The 18,508-nt window shown below is 42.4% G+C and overlaps 1 protein-coding gene across 1 annotated transcript in view; it reads left to right on the top strand.

Moving 5' to 3' along the window:
• ARHGAP20 (Rho GTPase activating protein 20) overlaps positions 1-18,508 on the top strand; it is a 57,934-nt gene that overhangs the window by 34,312 nt on the left and 5,114 nt on the right. The window contains exons 5-12 of the mRNA XM_030956064.1: positions 279-320; positions 1,207-1,291; positions 3,947-4,024; positions 7,507-7,573; positions 9,501-9,683; positions 13,895-14,073; positions 17,002-17,163; positions 18,161-18,270. Coding sequence (XP_030811924.1) covers positions 279-320; positions 1,207-1,291; positions 3,947-4,024; positions 7,507-7,573; positions 9,501-9,683; positions 13,895-14,073; positions 17,002-17,163; positions 18,161-18,270 — 906 coding nt within the window. The remainder of the gene's footprint in view (positions 1-278; positions 321-1,206; positions 1,292-3,946; positions 4,025-7,506; positions 7,574-9,500; positions 9,684-13,894; positions 14,074-17,001; positions 17,164-18,160; positions 18,271-18,508) is intronic.

Here is an 18,508-nt window from a genome sequence, read left to right on the forward strand (position 1 = left end):
CTTTCAGAGTTAAACACATTTCCTACGAAATTCACTGGTGAAGCTTTACCTTCTGTGGCAAAAGTGGTAACTGGCGATTTTGATCTCCCTGACAGGGTTTTCCGCTGACTTTGCAGGGAAGCAGACTTTTCGTTCAAATCTGGATAAACCTTTTAGTTTTTGTAGGTATTTATGAAATTGCAATCAAGAGAAGGTTCATTCCATTGTGGTTTGTAGAAGGACTGTTTTGGTATTAGAATGATGGCTGATTTGTCCTGTTTTTCCTTTAATTCTTTCAGGTCTGCAGAACAAAAGGAAACATGGCTATCTGTTTTGCAAAGGTACTTTATTATATGGTCTTTAAAGACACTGAGAAGAGCCCTGGTCTAGACCAGTGATTCCCAAGTTGTGGTGCTTATGCCATCATGATAGATAAGCTCTTTTGAATATCAAGAAAAAAAATCTCATGCCTTCTCCCTCAGAAGATGTTGTGTGCTTTATGCAACAATCCCTGTGCAAGGAGGGAATTGCTTCTCTGTGCTCAGCAGAAAACTGGAGCAATTTCTGTCACACATTGTTCCTTCCCAACGCAGCAACAGGAGCCTCTGCCACCATGGCTTGAGTTGAGCCTGGAGCTCTTTCCGTGGTGGTGGCATTTAAGCAAGCCCAGCTCAGAAACCTCTGCTCTAACCTGTCTGCTGCTCAAGGCTGGCTGTATTTTGTTCTGAAAAAACATACCCAGTGCTGTAGGGTTCTGTTTTCTGTTTGCCCAGTTCTTCTGGTTGAGGCTTGTGTCTTTACCTGCTTCTTCAGAGTACCTGGGTTGTTTTAATCATCCTGCTGAGATGATTTCCACTTTGCTGTTCTCCTGTTCAGTCCTTTAAACTAGTCTGTACTGATGGAACTGATTCCAGGAGGAGTCTGTAGTGCAGACTCAGGCATCACAATGATGGGTAGTTTTAGCTTGATTTTGTTCCATTTTTTGTCTGCTGCTTACTCTGATTTCTGCAATGAACTTTAGTGCAAGAGGGCATTACTAGGGGCCACAGTCAGCCTCCCTTCCAGACACTGCTGGGTGCTCTCTTGTCCTCAAGATCTTTCTACCGCAGTACATCTGCAAACCATCTCCTTCTTACCAAGTTACTGCTTGATTGCTGTAAAAATCTGTGTCTTGCTATTTATGTGTGCAGTATTAAAAATTTACTTGTTTTGTACTTGTTTTGTCAGTCGGATAAGAGAAGAGAAAGAAAAGGACAATCCTAAAAGCATCCGCCTGACGATAATTGCAAAGGACATGGGGACTTGTGCATACGTAAGTGTTCTTCAGATAAACTGGGCTCCAAATCCACATCACCTAGGAGTGCTAGTCACCTGCAAATCCTTTGGATATTGAGCGGTTTCCTTTGGTTTGCAATCTCCTTTAAGGATTCAGCCCCTCAAAAAGTCTTGGCATAGACCGCCCTGTCTGTTCCCTGTCTTTAATACACAATTTCTGTTTTAAGGGCAGTGTGCTTGGTAAGAAATACTGGTTCTGGCACATGAAGTAAAGACTGTACAGTGTGAAGTCCCAAGAAACACCTCTAGTAGAATTTATGCATAAGCATCTCCAGAAATGTTCGCTTTTTTTTTGTTTTGCTTATAAAACTTACCTAATCCCACAGCTGCCTTCATGAAATTCTTCAAAGTTGCAGTTGTTTTATTGTTTATAATAATCTTAAGTCAGTAAATCAGTGTATAAGAGCACCCTGAAATTGCCCTAAGCATGTTAATCATCAAATAATTTATTTTGGTGAATTTATAGGCAAAGACTAGATGGTAAAGGAAGGTCTTTTTGAGTATATAATTTTTAACCTATGTAAGCTAAATTCTTGTATGTAGCCAGTTCCATAGAGATACCTTAGCATTCAGTGATAATCAAACCATTCTTCCTCTGCTTTATGTCATTTCTTTCTAACTGTGCTTGTGACATCTGTATTTCAAGCTCAGAATCCTAAGGAGCACGGACAAGGGCATAAGAAATTTTCACAGAAGTTAGATTTCACTGTAAGTCTTTGCCCAATAATGACTCTCCACTTAGAATTCTATATTTGCATAGATGTAAGCATAAAGGAATCTGCCTTTTTGTTGTTTTTTTTTTTTCCCAGAAAATCATTATTAAGGTAAACAATGACAGAATTGCCAGGTTGCTAAGACAAAAGTTAATAAGCAATACTAATAATTGTGACAGTTCAAATGCAGGATAGCAGATGAAGGTCTGCTCAGGTGTAAAAGTCTATAAATCATACATGCACTCAGGTGTTGCAGTCTTGTGCCAGGGTTTGTTGGGGCTTTCTGCAGTGTCTTTTCTCCTTAGCTATAATTAGCTCATGTGCCATATATGGTCCCTTGATACTGACAGTCCTAGGAATGGCACTCTGTAGTCTAGATATTATCAGTAATAATTCAGTAGAGGAACAGATGGAAATCTTGTGATGCACATAGTTCTTACGGTGCTGTGGTTCCTGTGCTACAGCAGCTGGAGACACCCAAGAATTATTTCATTTTTGGACAGTAGAGAAGGCTGAACACAAGGCACAAACTGTATTCTAGCCAAGAGCAAAACTTATGCAAATGTGCTGACCTACGCCTGACAGCCAGATGTCATTGCTTCAGGCAAATTTAAATTTTTTATGGTATGAGCATTCAGATCTGTCCTGAAGCAAGATACACAGTATTCTCACTACTTTGCTTTCATTGCAGTGGCAGCTTGTTACTGCCAGGGTCTTAGACAAAGGTACAGCTCAGATCTTTTTTAAATGCAAACCGTCAGGGGTTTGTTTCACCTGAACATCTTATGGCCAGCATAAAACTGATGTGCGACAGGGTATTGCAGACTCTCTTGGGACTGGCAGTAAACATCTGCATCCCAGCTCTTCCACCTTCTGTTCTTTAAGGTGGGCCTGGGTGGTTTGTTGCAGTGGGCTTGCTTTGGTTCTGCCAAGCCTTTATTCTGGCCATGAAGCAGCTGCAATCCACAAGCTGTGCAGTCCTGGTGGCAGAGCCAAGCCAGCCTCTAACAGGGGCTCAGTGACCTGTGCTGGGTGTGTGGGAGCTGGCTGGGAGGCCCGGCCAGCGTGGGTGTGGTGCTGCAAGCATTGGAGCAGCCCATGGAGTGAGGAACAGGGCGCTGCCCAGCAGGGCAGGAGCAGCACTGGTGCCAGGCAGCAGGTGCTGAAATCTCCCTCTGGAAAGACAGCTGTGGGAAGTGGCACTTTGGCTGACACAGAGCTTGGCACTTTGTGCTGGTCACTGTAGCTGGTTAGAAAGTGGGGTCTCTGCTGCTCTGTGCTTTTCCACACTGCCTATCTGCAGATTCTGGAGGATGCTGGAAAGGTCTTGTTTTAACTGGATGGAACATTTCCAAGAGGAAGTGCTTCTGGTACTAAGCCAAATCTAGCTTTGAGAAATCGATATAGAATGTGGGAAAGGTTGTGGGGATGAACAGCCTGTGTACAATTCTTTCTTACCACAGAGATCTTCAGTTGAAAAGGACAGAAATTAACAATTGATATATCACTGAAAAAAACTCCCTGAAATGTTTCATTTTTCAAAGGAAACTTCCATGCTTTTAAATTAATCAAACCATTATGTTTCCTTTATGCAGTGTATAAAAGTGCAGTTAGTGGTTCTGACTTCTTGCATATTTTAATGTGGAAGTCATGTCCCAGTAATTGTAATACTCTCTTCTGATTGAGCTGTTGGGGAAGCAGGAAGCAAATATGGAAAGTGTGTGACAAAGCAGAGGAATCAAACCTTGGTCTCAGACAGCTAGACCTTTATCTATGTAGTATATTTATCAAGTAAAATTTTAACAGGATATTCTCATTTTTTCTAACAATGAATTATGCAAAGCTACTGTGCTTCCGATACTCTTTGCAAATCCAAACTTTTAATTCCACTTTCCCCTTCTCTTTTTTTCTGTTCACAGTCAAAAACCCTAAATGTAACCAATGTTGATACAGCAAATGATGTAATTCTGATGGCCTTGCAGCAGCTGGGAATTAATGTAAGTCCTTGCACCAGTTTTAACGAGTCTTTCTTTGTAGCTACTTTTAACAATCAGATCTTCCCCTTCACTTTTTCCAAGTTTTAGGATATGAACATTAATTAAATCCTTTAACATAGTAGTTCAGAGTTGTTGAAATGCAGCAGAAGTATCTTGTTAACATATAGACCTCCAGAGATTATCAAGTGCCTTAAAAGTTTTGAGTGAACCTCTCATCCCTGTAAGGGATCAGTCACGTTTCAAGTTGCTTTTAAATCAAGTTGCTTTCGCTGATGCCTAAGAGGAGATATCGTGACACAAGAAGTGAGAGTTAGATAGAGCTCCTTTTGCATGCTTCAGTGTGAACAAGAAGCCTGCTGGTCTGCCTGTTAGCTGGTTTCAAAGTGTGCAGACGTGCATGATCAGCTGTGTCCCCAGATTGCACTGCTCCCAAGTGTCCCAGTCAGGTACTCTAAATATCCTTGGACCTTTGGAGTTATGTGATGCACAAATGTAACTGAGTGCATGGAATCTGAATGCACCCAATTTAAACAGTGTCCTGAAACTGTTTTGGAAAAAGGCTTTTACAGAACTTATGATAATGCAGGGTAGTGTGCCAGATAGATGCAGTGATCCCTGCTAGATCAAGTCCTGCCTCAGCTGGCTTCCTTTGCCCTAAACCAGACTAGGTAGTGCCTCAGTTGTGGTAGAGGATCAGTGCCAGGGACAAGAATTCTGTTTCTCTCACTGTGTTTCACAGCATGGCTCCAACCAGTACCAGTGATCATCATACAGAAGCTCCTGGTGACAGCTTTTTAACTGGTCTATCAGCTTGCTGTTTGGGTAACAAGGTTTTTTAAAATGTTTTACTCATGATGCATACATTGATCTCATTTCATGGAATCTGACAAGTCTTTCCTTACCACAGCCCTGAGTGTGAAGAGTCAAATATGATGAGCAAAATGCCACTGTTATGCTTCTCTGGGGCTTCTGGAGACTCACAGCAAAAGTTGGAGTAACCTCAGAATTTGCCTTCCCCAGCATCCATTATCCCTAATTTACACAGGCTTTTAATGCAGGAGTCTATTCTGATAGCTTGGCATTTCCCAGGCACAGCAATTTGTGTCTGCCCATCTTGTTATTGCTCAGACATCTCATTTACACCAGGGCTGGGGTCCTGGCTCAGAATCCAGTAGTCCATTTAATTAAGGAATCTCTGGAGTCGATAGAGGGATTGCAAGGTGAAAAGGATAAAAGGTGAATTAAAATTAGGATTTTAATTGCAGATTGTCTCCCCTGCTCTGCACCAAAAATCAGGAGACTAAGTGCTATTACAGCTGCAAGTCTTTATTGTGATGTGCTTCATTTTTACCCATTTTACGGGTGTCATTTGCACTTCCTCACTTTGTGTACAGAAAAACCAGGAAAATTGTAATATTTAAAGAGAATACTTGGAGATTAGCAAGACAAGGAGCTGGTTGGGTTTCAGCATTGTGTTCTTTTGTATGTATCACAATCAACCTTTGCCTCCTCTTTACGTTTTTATTTCAAGTAGAAAAAGAATGAAAGTCATATGAAAGATGTAAAACCTTGCCTGCAGAATTATTTGCCCAGCTAAGATACTACATTTTTTACTGCTTCTTTATAGCAGAAAGCTTTTTTTTTTCATTAGAGGCGTATCATAAGATTAGCAATAAAATCAAACAAGCTAAATAAATTAAGCTGTAGCCTGCATATCAATCAAACACCCAGCCCCCTGGTAGGATTGTTCTGGCTGTAAGGAAGCTCTGCCTTACGTGCTGTATCAAGGTTTTTTATTTCTGTCCACAGAGAACCACTTGAAAAGAGCTCCATGACTTTTCAATGGCACTTATAAAAACTACATTTCACATATTGTGTGATTAATGGGGCTATTACTTTGGCTGAGTTCACTCTGGTTTAACGCATCAGGGTTTGTTCCTCTGTGGTTTCTCTGGTAAAATGACAGCTAGCTTGTGCAAAATGGCATTGATCATCTGTTCCAAATTATCAAGTGGGGCAGAAGAAAGGGCCTTGGGTTTCTCAGCTTTGTAAGTACACTTGCTGACTTTTCTGGGACAGTCACATTTATCCTGACAAATGGCCTCATAAAGCCATAAAGGACAGCATTTGCAGTCAGAGATGAGCAGTCTGCCTTCTGCAACCACGCTTAACTGGCCCTTCCCTTCCCTGCTTCCCCTTCACAGCAACGAGCCCTTTCATATATGTCTGTGAAAGGAAAAGCAAATACCCTTTCTTGTGCTCTTCAGCTGTATTTATTTGCTCCTGGCTGCTTGCCCCAAGGCATCAGAGATGTCTCCAAAGCCTATTTATTTTCCTTCTGCCCCCTGCTAGCTGACTTAACAGCAGTGCTAATATGGGCCAGAAAGCTCTGTCAGTCAGAGAGCAAGCTGCAGAGGCTTTGTTGGCTGTATCAGCATTACATCAGGTGCATGCAGCAAGTAGGAAGAGTCTCAAAAGCCTTAGGAACACTGGGTGAAGGTCCAGAAAATGCAGAATAGTGGGCAAGTCTGTTTAAAAGGAGGTAGGAATTAACTTTGGATCTAAGTAAATGCTGTCATGAGGTATTTATTGCTTTTTATAGCCAGAAAACTTTTAGATTTTAAACTATCCTGATTTAATAGTGTCACCAAAAAGGGATTTAAGGTAAAATAGATCACTTCTAATGCAGTGTATTTATCCACTTTTTCTCTTGTACATTTATGCTAAAGGCAGTATTTAGAATTCGCTTTAATTTTATTTTATTTAAATCAGAGGTTTTCACAGCTTTTCCCAAAAATGATCACATTCCCCAGTCTTTTGAAAATTGTCTCTTTTGATGTAAATTTATCCTCTCTGCTGTACACTTTAAAAGAGGGCTCAGTAGTCTTAAAACACCATCCAGCAGTCCCAAGCCCTTCCACACATAAGGGCTGCACAAAAAGGCTGACAGCAGCCCTGCAACAAGATTTTGGGGCAGCACTGAGTGCCAGGAGCCTGGGGCTGTCATCCTTGCCTTGACATCATTAGGGTGGGCTCAGGTGGAGGTGCTCCTGCCCTGTGCTCCAGTGTCAGTCACAGGATGCTGTTGGCTCACCAGCCTGAGCTTCTCCTGCTTAGAGATGTAGGGAAGCTGGGGAGAGGGTGGAGCAGAGTAGTGAAGTGGGCTCTGACATCCATCCCTCTGCTGCCAGGAGGCACTCCAGTCTGAGGGAAAAAACTGGGGGCAAATCTCCCCCTTTTTCTTCAGAAATGATGGGCTCCAGCACCTCTCACTGCTCAGAGCTGAGCCCAGGTCACATAAACCACATTGCACATGGCAGACACGCAGGAATTTTGCTGGTGGCAGACTTGGGCACTACAAAACTAAAGGGGATTCCTTTGACCCTGCTGGCAAGGTGCAGATTATCCTTATATTGTGAGAAACTTATGTGAGAACCTGTCCTTAATGGCTGACAAACTGATTCTTAATTTTGGTTTTAAAGGGCTCTGAAAAAGACTACAAGCTATGGGTGATTTCAGGAAGAGAACATGCTCCTTACCCTCTTATTGGTAAGTTGTTGACATTGTTTTGTTTTTCAATATTCACTCAGTTACTACTGCTGTAGACGCAAGAAATAGAGAGAAGACTGAAGCTCAGTTTCCTTTTTTGTTTTGTTTTTCCTATTTTTTCTCTTACTTCCCTATCACATGAGTTTGCCTCTCTGCAGAGTTAGGGAAATGATGATCCTTTGTTTTGAAGAGCAATTGTCTGCTTGTGTCACTAAGAGGTTGAAGAAGTTCATTTATTTCTGCCCCAGTTTTGCTGCATGAGCCCCAGAGTTTCTGCAGAGTTGGCCTCTCCAGTCACCTCCTCTTCTGGAGGTTGTCCAGCTTTCCCATATTTCTTCCTACACCTCCACAGCATTGTCCCCTCCTCAGCAAAACTCAGCAGAATTTTGAGAAATGATTTTTCCTTCCACAACTCAAGTTAACTGATTCAATCCTTTCCAATCCTGTATTTCTCATTCTAGCTGACAGCTCCCCTCTGATTAGGAGCAAATTAGTGCTTATTAATTTCTAAAATGATTTTCAAAACATTTCAGGACCAGGAATCAACAAATCTCAGAAGCGATTGGATGGAGTGATTTGACTTTGGCCCATGATTCACTAAGAACAAATCCCTTTCCATTAGTAAGAACATTTCCCTGTAGAAGCCCAGCATTACTTGTGCTGCATGAGTTTGCAGATGATTAGAACAAGAAAAACTTGTATATTTTCTGGTTTTTTCTCCTGCAAATCTAATCCTGGTAAATCTTAGCATTCCTTCTCAAAGTAACCTTAGCTAGAAATGCTTCACTGGAGTCAGACAACATTAATATTTATAAAATGTCTAACTTGTGCACCTTATAGAGAGTGCGAACTGTTTTGCCTTTGAAACATACCAGACTTTGGGTTTCTGACCATTACTGTGTATTTTCCTCAGATCAAATCACATCCATGGCTTTAAACATAGAACCAGAGAATTCAGAAATAGGGAAGGGCTTTCTAATTGACTGACTCTCACTGCAAATTCAAGTTGCAATCCTTGGAAAAGAAGAATCTGACATGAAAGTGATGCTGTTCTTGATGCTTATGCAGAGGTTTATTAGATAAGGCAAACTTTTTTTACAGGTGCACGTCAGAAGCAGAGAGTTTGCCTGTGCCATAGCTTCATACTATAATCACAAATGACACCTCTTCCATTCTCTGAGTGTTCAAGTCTAACTGCAAGCTAACTAAAACATCTTAGCATTGCATCCACTTTTCATGTATTTAATCCACCAGGTCTTTAGACAAGTCGGAAAAGCATCTTTCCGGTGGCATTTGTGAAAGCTCCTCCAGAAATGAATTGCCTCTGTGTAGTCCCCAAGGATGCTGGTTAAAGCCAAGCATAGCTCATTTGCATCAGCCCTGCGATTGATGTTTCCTTCCTGTTTCAGCCTCAGACAGGAACCATAATTGTGTCTCATTTGACTGAGTTGATGGCTGTTGGACTTAACATGCTAAGGGAGGGAAGATCACTTCCATACTGGAATTTTTTTGGTTTTGCATGCTCAGCAGAAATTTGACGTCTCTGATCCCATAATCTCATTTCTCTCCAGAATTATGTGAGCAAGCAGTACCTAAACTTTCAGTGCCACAATAAAAGCGGGAGAAAGAGTAAACCCTGATTTCAGAAATAGTCACTTTTATGTTTTTCTGAGGGGCTTTTATGTGATACAGCTGTAATAGATCCGATTCTACTTTTACATCTGTTTAACTACACCAAACATGGTAACTCCCTATCTGCCAGTGTATGATTTATGCCCGTGCAAATATGGAGAAAAGCAACAATTCTTAGATTACTGAGACAGTGCTGCAGGCCAGCAAGCAAAATCTGCTTTTCCTCCAGGGCAGATGGAGTTTTGCAAGTCTCCAGTCAATCCAACAGAGATTATTTCGATTTCTCTTTGAACAGGCCACGAGTATCCCTTTGGAATTACAATGAGCCACATTCGTGACGCCATGCCCCACGGATCAAAGCCCTGTGCCTGCCCCAGGCAGCTCCAGGGCCCTTTCTTGCCGGAGCAGCTGCCCCAGGAGCTGCAGTGCCAGTTTGTGCTGAAGCCCAGCCAGGTGGCCGTGTGCCAGCAGCTGAACGGTACGTTGTCCCCTCAGCCCAGATCTGTCCCCACACCCAGCCTGGCCACCTGGCTCTGCTGCAGAAGGCACATGTGCCGGGCTGGGGGCGCAGTGGGAAGCGCAGAGGAATGTGCAGGTGTATCTTCCAGCTGCTTGGGGGGTTCTGCAGTGTAGCTTTCACTGATCTGAGTGTGCTGTTGTATATGCGTCATCTTTGGAAGTTACATTTTGACAAGCTGCCTGTCAAGTGATTGTTCTAAAGTCAGCAAAAGAAAGGCAGAATCTCTCTCTCCCCTGCAATTTTTGTGAGTCTTGTTAGCTGAGCTTCTCTCTGCAGCCCTTGCTGTGCTCTGTAACTAGACAGGGTGGTTTCACAGTTCAAGAGTCAAGGCTTTGGCACAGAATTCCCATGCGACATTTGGGAGGTCCTTCATCTCATAAAGTACTTAGGACAGCACTGCCTCACTGGGACCCTCAAGTGGCAAAGTCTAGGCAGCTACCTGGGTACCTAGATGAGGTAGAGCGAATAGAACTGAGTGAATAGGACTTTATTTCAGTGCTCTTTGAGTAAAATAAAGAAGATAATATTTTCTTCTGCCTTTGGCCTTGATGCTGCAAAAATATGAGCATCTGCACTCCGTTTTGCACTCTATTGTCAATGACACAATGACTGCGCTCTGCTCATGATAAAACAAATAAGGAGATAGTGACAGGATTGGGAGGTTAGACTTAGGGCAAGGATACATCCCATAGTGTGTTTTTGTTGTTCTTAACACACTAGCATTCTCAGCTCAACTAGGAACTCTGCCCTACTTCACCATTAATAACCGTATCATAGAAAAAATAACATCCACACTGTTATCTTGGGCACTCCCCAATACTTAAGATCTCCCACAATATATGAATATTAATAGAATCCATTTGTAATGGTTTTAGAAATTAAATACAGTGAAGCTATACCAGAGTCCATTACAAATTATTCTGGAAATTGATTATATTTTATATAAATTAATTTCCTTTCCACATGCATTCATCCATCCCCCTCCCAGTAATTTGTATCATATATTACTTCATGGCATATTTTAAGAATGAGGCAGTCTAGCAAAGGGGTGTAATTAGGTTTACAGGCCCTGCTTTGGCAGCTGATGTTGACTGGCAAAAGAAAATAGAAATGCAAATCAGGCCTGTAGAGTTCTAATGCAGATGTGTTATCATCAGTGCTGTGCAAGCTGCAGGAGTGGAGTGAGCCTGGCTTGGGGCAGCAGAAGCCTGGGGCAATCTGCAGGTCATGCACAGGGACTGTGCTAAATGGGAGAAAGAGGCTTTTAGTACATTTACCTTTCCTTCTTTCATCAGACAAAACCTGTTAAAGTGATGTATAGGTGTAACTGCTTGCAAAGCAGGTTATCTCACCCTACAGTGCTGTTCCTTGTGCTTTTCCTGACTGTTGTGGGTTTGGAAAATGGCAAAAATTACCTGCATGCAAGCCAAGGCTATGATCTGGCTTTTGAGCTTCAAATCAGCAAGCCAACTGTGTTGGGTACCCACTGGGCACACGGCCACATACAGGGTGAATTTACAGAGTCAACGCAGTATCTGTAACCCCACACTCCACTGCCACATGCTGTGCTGTCCTCCCTGCCATCACTTCCCTGCAGTGGGACACCACAGTGCAGGACATGCTGTCCCTGCTGGAGGCAGCAAGGAGCAGCTGCCAGCTCCAGCAGTGTGCACCAGGGTGGGACAGAAGTGCAGGTGCTGACAGGCAGGTGTGACTGACAGCTGGCCCTCACATCATGTAAGTGGCTGTGTGGACACCAAAAGTGGTGGTGTAATTGCATCAACTGTCCTGGCAGGATGGTTAAAGCAGTACAGGAGAGTTTTCTGTGTGGAAGAAATGGGGTGTTTCTGTTGCCTCTGCTGTAGCCTTTCAGCATGTAACAGGAATGGTCACCTGCCAATTAAACATAGCCATTAAATTATGCTCGTGAGCACATTGTTAAATAGAGCTGAAGATCTATTTAGAAGTTTCTGATTAGTTCCAAGGAGAGGAAATGCCATTTCCATGGCTAGGGCATTAACTATGACTAGATATTCCCTTCATGTAAAATATGAGCAAGAAGAGGTGGCTGCTGTGAGCTCTGACCAATATTTTCCAACAAACTGGTATTACTTTTTTCTGATTCTGGCTTAGAATAATCCACCAGAGCGAGGCCATGAGGTCTTTGTGTGGAAGTACTTCTGCAGAGCAATAATTGGCAGCTGTCTTGGCTGAGAGGAGTCTGGCTTTGTCCTAGTATTATAACTTCGCGCAGGTTCAAGGAAAGAAAGTGAACACTCACCCCTTTTCATCTCCTCTTCAGCTTAAGACTTGTGAATACCCTTAAAAAAGGGGGTATGAAAAGGATGAGTTTTCCCGGTTTTCAGTGAATGTTAGTTTTTAAGGGACAGGGCATTTCATTGCCACACATCAGTTGTTGGTTTCTGCCCTGGTGTGCTGAAGAACTGGCTAAGATTTCCTTCCTGTCCCAGGGGACAGCTGCAGTTTGTTGCAATGACCCCTTCTTCACATTCTCAGTTTGAGACATGGCTGTTAGGGGGGGAACAATCAGTAAGAGACTGAGAAGAGTTCCTAATTTTAAAACTCTTTTTTTTCTTCACTTCTGCTATTCCTTGTTCTCCAAAATAACATCTTAATTTTTGCTTCCACTGAGATCTACAGGGTTTACAGAAAAAACACCAGTATGCATTTGCTGTTGTGTCACTAGAATGCTGGCAAACCTTGGTTTGTGAAACAAGCCTTATTCAGGTGTCAGTATCTATCAGGTGTCAATATCTTGCTCATCTGAAGGAGAAATTATCGTTTTGAAAGTTACAGATCAGTTATGGTCTCCCAAAACATAATGTTAGATCCTGCCAGACTTACATTTCTTGAAGCTTTGGACTGCTTAAAATGTATATCCTCATTATTTTTTATGAAAAGCATTTTTCTTCAGGCTTTCACATTCATATGTTCACATTTTTAGTTAAACTGTAACTTTTCATCCTGTTAGCATCTAATGAAAAGACTTCCACCCATTCCCAAAGGGAGCATGATCTGGAATGGAATGATCTATAATGAAAATCACTCTTTGAGCTAAAAACCAAATTCTAATAAAGTATAGGAGAGAATAAAGTATTGGAGAGAAAAATCTGGTATTGTACCACAATCCTTAATTCTTCAAGACTTGGTTCTGGCCTCCACAACAGCAGAAAGTAAAATGTTTGGGAGAACCAGCTAATTAAAATGTGTATGGGGTAGGCAAGCAACTAAATCAATGCTGATTGGCTTTGAAAACATCTCAGAAAGGAAAAATATATCAGATTAAGTTTTTCCCAGTCAGTGCTTCTGTCATAAACAGTCTGCCCTCCTTTTCCCTTTAGCAGTAACCCATGCTGTTAAGAAGACCGTGGCTGATGTTGAGAAAAGTCATATAAAAACCCCATTTTTGTGTCCCAATACCAGTACTTCCTTCTCTCCACCCTCCAGACAGGAGTTTCAGTTAGTTGATGTCTGATGAGGTGTGTTACAGTGGGGACAAGCAGAGCCCATCAGTGTGCTGGCAGCGTGCTGCAATGCCATCTGGAAGGCAGTGATTAAAGGGCAGGCACCATCCCTGGGCCACAGTCAGCAAATGCCTGGAGTGAGGACACTGATGATACTCCTGCTTTGTGGAGAAGAGAGCCAAGGCAGTGGCCTTTCCTGGTCTGAAAATGCCCCATCCCATTAGTTGATTCTGTGGTGGTATTTGTGGGGAGAGTCTCCCACATTGTCAGGAGAGCTAGGATCACCCTGGACAACCTGCTGAGGTGAGGGCAGTGGATTTGCCGCCATGGGTGGAAAATGAGTTATTTAGCAGAGTGCAGCTGTGTGAAGTCAGCAGGCTGAGGTTTGCCATCCTGCACTTGGTGGAGAGTGCTGACATTGCTCCAGCAGTGCAGGACAGATCCTGGTGATCCCCTTCAGGGCATGAGTGAGGCAACACATTCTACACACACACACACACACACACACACACACACTCACACCCACAGAGCTATGTGCATGGTGGATTAGGCTTAGCTGGATGCAAGGAGTTGGTTGAGTTCATGACATTTTTTCCTTTGAAACCGTAGCAACCACCAAAACCCAAATACTGGAACTAGAATTGAAATGCATTTCTCGTAATAAACACCCTTCTCTTTCCCCAGACTTAAGCCAAAAATCGTTTAAAAGGAAAAGATCTATCATAAATTGGGCTTTTTGGCGTGGCCCAGGCACTCACTTGGACAATGCACCCCTCTCCTCAACATCTGCTGTTCCTGGGAAGCTCTTTGGCCTCTTACTAACAACCATCTGTGAGGATGACAACCTGCCCAAACCCCTCTTGGTGAGTCCCAGGCTCAGGGTTGGGTCTTACAGTGGTGGAATTTCTCCGTGGGGTAAATGAGGATATGTTTGTAAATGGGACATTGAAATTACCCAAGCAAAGAAGCCAGAAAGGTTTCCATAGGGAAACCTCATTTGTGATTCCCAGCAAGAACTTTGGTTTTGAGCATATTCTGTGGTCAGGCCCAGTTAATAACAGCTTGAGAAATGCATGTGATCAGTCTGCTGCTCTGGGCTATTTCTCCTTTATAGCCCATGCTATAAGGCTGGTTCTCTAATCCTCGCTCACACAGTGTAAATAAATGCCACATTCACACATATTTTTTAAACTACTCCCAAGATCTCTGTAAAATCCCCACATCCATAAATGTCTCATCCACTGTCCCATATAGGCAGCCCACGCATGCATAAAATGCCACCTGCCCATAACCAGGCAATTTCAGAGCCTTGAAGTCATTCCAGGGCAGGCAAGCATCCTGAGTCCTCATTTTTGGTCTGACAGCAGCACTGCAAAAAATAGGTGGCAGTGTAGAGACTACAGTAGCATCTTTTCATCCTGTCTTGAGGGAGCTGTGGTGCTATGGGCGCTCTCAAAACCAACTAGGAGCATGAAAAAGGTTGTCCTAGAGCCCATTCCTAGTCATAATTAAGGCGTGTATGTGACAATTTTGGTCGTTAGAAGGCCCTGTTGTCAGTACAGCAGATGAAGTATTTACAAAGTGGGAATGAGCCCTGCAGGATTGGGCCCTTCATCCTGACTTCTGGCTGGAAGAAATTGCCAGAACCCCGCTGAAATCAGCGGGGTCACACCAGTTTACAAGAGGAGGTGTTCTGTCTCCTAAGCTGGTGCTTGGTGTGCTGCTTTATTGCTGCCTGAATAGTGAATCATACCAGGATGTTCCAGGTCTTTTAATAGTGTTTTCTTTTGAAGGAGAAGTGTGCATTTTTATTATTTAGGTTATTTAAATAAGCTCTCCAGAGATGGATTCTGTGTGGCTATGATCACCTGATCTCTCCTTCTCTCTGTTTAAGAGATGAGCCAATGCTGCACTTCAGAAATTTCTCCAACACATAAATAATAGTAAATTTTTATTTTGAAAAAATCCCCAAAATTGCTAAGCATAGAATCACAGCTTGGTAGACTTCATGCTTTGAATTTTAAACATTGTGTTTATACCACAAAATAGAACTTCTGAATTCATGCATCATCTCTGGAAAATAGAATACTGGGGAACTGAATGGGATTTACTTGCAAGAGAAAAAATAGCAGGGATGAATGCTGCAGGCATGCTGGATAACTGCTTCAGAGCTTGCAACTTGCTTTCATAGCTGAAGGACTCTCTTTTAGCCATTGCCACACTGAATTGTCTTGCACCATAGCTTCCTTCATGCAATTTCATCTAGGTTTGTTAGTTTAATAGGGGCTTCCCGTTTTTATCTCGTGAATATTTTGTTCAAAATGTATTTTGAAAGGGTTTGTTTATGTGCTAACTTCCTGTGCTGTGGGGCTCGGCCTGTTTTAATGGGAGAGCTCTAAATTCCTGCAAAGAGAATGAAAATGCTGACATGAGTCCTGCTGCCATGAAGGTACTCCTCCAAAGCATCTGCACTTCCATTAATTCTTGATCTTGGACTTCTGCAAGAGTGAGAAAGAAACATGAAAGAATAAAATCAAAAGTACTAGCTTCCATTAGACCTAATTGCTGTGCTGTCTGGCAGGAGGACCTACCTTACAGCTCAGACTAGGAAAGTCCCCAGACTCCATTCCTTATCCATTACTGTTCACTAATTCAGTTTAATGATGATGGAGCAGTATCCCAGGACCCCTCCTCCTTGTCTCTTTTCTTGCCGTCATTTTTGATAACTTGGTTCTCAGGCCACTGCATGCACACAGATAATCCCAGAGACTGTCTGCACATGTTTCCCCTTTCAAAGGGATAACCATGACAGATTCTCCATGGCATGGAGCAGGCCTGCAAGAGTTCACCTGCATGTCTGAGAGATGGCCCTCAGGAGACTGCAGAGAACTAAGCATCAAACTAAGCATCTGGCAAACATCCTGAGCACAGTATCTCAGGAGAAGTTTCTGCATTTCTTTTTCTCCTTGTTTTCCTCTTATTATTTAACAGAAAATATCAGTCCCTTCTGTTATTTTAAAAACTAGGCAGGAATCTGCTTGTTTTCCCTTCTCTGTAATAAGCTGTCTACTTGTTTAATCCTCTGCAGCCTCACTGGCTTCAGGGAAGCCACAAGCTGAGCTTTATCCCCCTTGGAGTGACCTCCCAAGCAGGAGCACCTTGCCTCAGAGCTGGTTCTGCTGACAGCCCTGAGCTGCTTGCAGAGTCTGATACTGCTCAGAAGCAGCAAAGGGGTAAAAACCTGACTCTGATCTGGTGTAGAAGTGCAGATATATATTAGCAAACAAAGCACTTTCTAGTTTAGATAAAAATCTCTTTTTTTCAGATATCAACAGTGAAACAGAATTCTATCTGTGGCTGGTGATAATATTAACTACAGTGATCAGCAGTGAGGGTCTGATATCTTTCTGCAAAGCAATGTATGGCTGAGGCCACTGTCAAATGCAAGCTTTGAGTTAGATAGACCATTCTCCTTTTCCCATACCACAGCATTTATATGTTTAAATGACTTGGCTGAAACTTGCACAGGCCCTGGAAGGTCATGAAAAAAGTTAGTGCTCAGCAGTGGCAGCACAGTATTTCTGAGGGGATGTTTTCCAAAATGAGAGCCCCAAATCACAGCTTTGCTGTGCTGTTTGGCAAGATTTGAGCTTAGATTGTGTTTGATTTCTGATATTTTTTAGGACAAAAAGGTTTTCAGCTGTGGCCAAAATGGCAAAACTACATTTTAGTGGCGCTGGACAATAAAACATATTTATGGGAAATCCTCTTTGCCTTTTTAATTTTTTTAGGACATGCTTTCCCTCCTTTACCAAGAGGGGCCTTCCACCAAGGGTATTTTCAGACGCTCTGGAAGTGCAAAAACATTCAAAGAGCTAAAGGAGAAGCTTGATTCAGGCACTGAAGTGGACCTGGCCCGTGAATCCATATTTGTGACAGCATCTTTGTTTAAGGTATGTGAAGACTGTTCCTGTCTCTCTTTTTGGGTGAGAGCAGCACAGATCCTGTGCTCAACCAGGGAGGGCTTTTCTCCAGGGACAGGCCCAAAGAGGAATGAATTAACAAGAATGGGTGGCGCATTAACCTTGTGAGGATCTCCACAGGAGGCTACCACTGAATTAGGATGAGGAAGAGGAGTAGCCAGCTTGTTTTGCTGACAGCTTTCCTGAGGTCTGTGCTATGGCCTGGTCCTGTTACCCTCTGCATATGAAATTCTAGAAGGCATGTTTGCAGACCTGTCTCCTTACACATCAGTACTACCCTACACTGCAAATCCTAGTGAGTTTATAGTGTTGCCATAAGTATTTTGATTATTTTCTCCATGCATTGTACAGTCTTGTATGTCAAAACAAACGTTCCCTGTGCAAAAAAAGCATCATAGCTTCCCTCACCCTATCTATTTTGGGAAGTTAGGATTTGGCCTTCTTCCTAAACTGCAACAATTTCCATGCTCACGGTTGAAGTGTTAGGAAAGAGGAATAGCAGGACAATCAATGATTAGTTTAAGTACTCCACTGATTAGGGGAAGGAAGGTAGTGATGCCTTGGAGTGCTTATGGTCAGGAGGTATTTGAGCTTGTCAGCTGAGGAGAAGAAACAGGGACTACAGATGAAGTGAAGTGATAAGTAAAGACAGATATTATTAAACATCAGAATAACTGGTCTCACTGCAGATTTTTTAGTTCAGCAATATCTGATGAAGCATTCAAATACCTGTATTTTGACAGGAAAAGGTAGAGAAAGGCTGGAAAATAATCACTTTAAGCCTAATCTAAAATGCCTCTATCTCAGATGATTTTCTTGTGGTTTTGGTAGTTGTGTGTAACAATATACTTACCAGCAAGTGCTGTCCTATTGATACATCCTCTTTTATCTGTGTATCTTATTCCTACTCCCTCACATGCCCCAGAACAGCTGCTCACGTGTTTTGTTCTTCTTTTCCCTTGATAAGGATTTTCTTCGCAACATCCCAGGCAGTATTTTATCATCCCAGCTATGTGATAAGTGGGTCTCTGTGCTGGATCAAGGAAATAATGAAGAGAAGATAAAAAGCATCCAAAGGTAGTTATTTATATTCTCTACATTCTTTTCCTACAAATGTATATCCCAGAATGCAGAATCACAAATATTCAACTTGCAGTTATTTTTTTTAAAACAAGAACAAAAACGTCTCTTTGACGCCCTCCCTGGTTTAATTAGTGGACCATGTTACCCTGTTTCTGCATTTCCATTATCTTGACTTGTGTATCTCTATGGAAAGTGGTCATTAATGTGAAGAATTCTGTTTTTATATGTTTTC

The sequence above is a fragment of the Camarhynchus parvulus genome, chromosome 1 (assembly GCF_901933205.1).
Source record: "Camarhynchus parvulus chromosome 1, STF_HiC, whole genome shotgun sequence".
NCBI classification, from domain to species: Eukaryota; Metazoa; Chordata; class Aves; order Passeriformes; family Thraupidae; genus Camarhynchus; species Camarhynchus parvulus.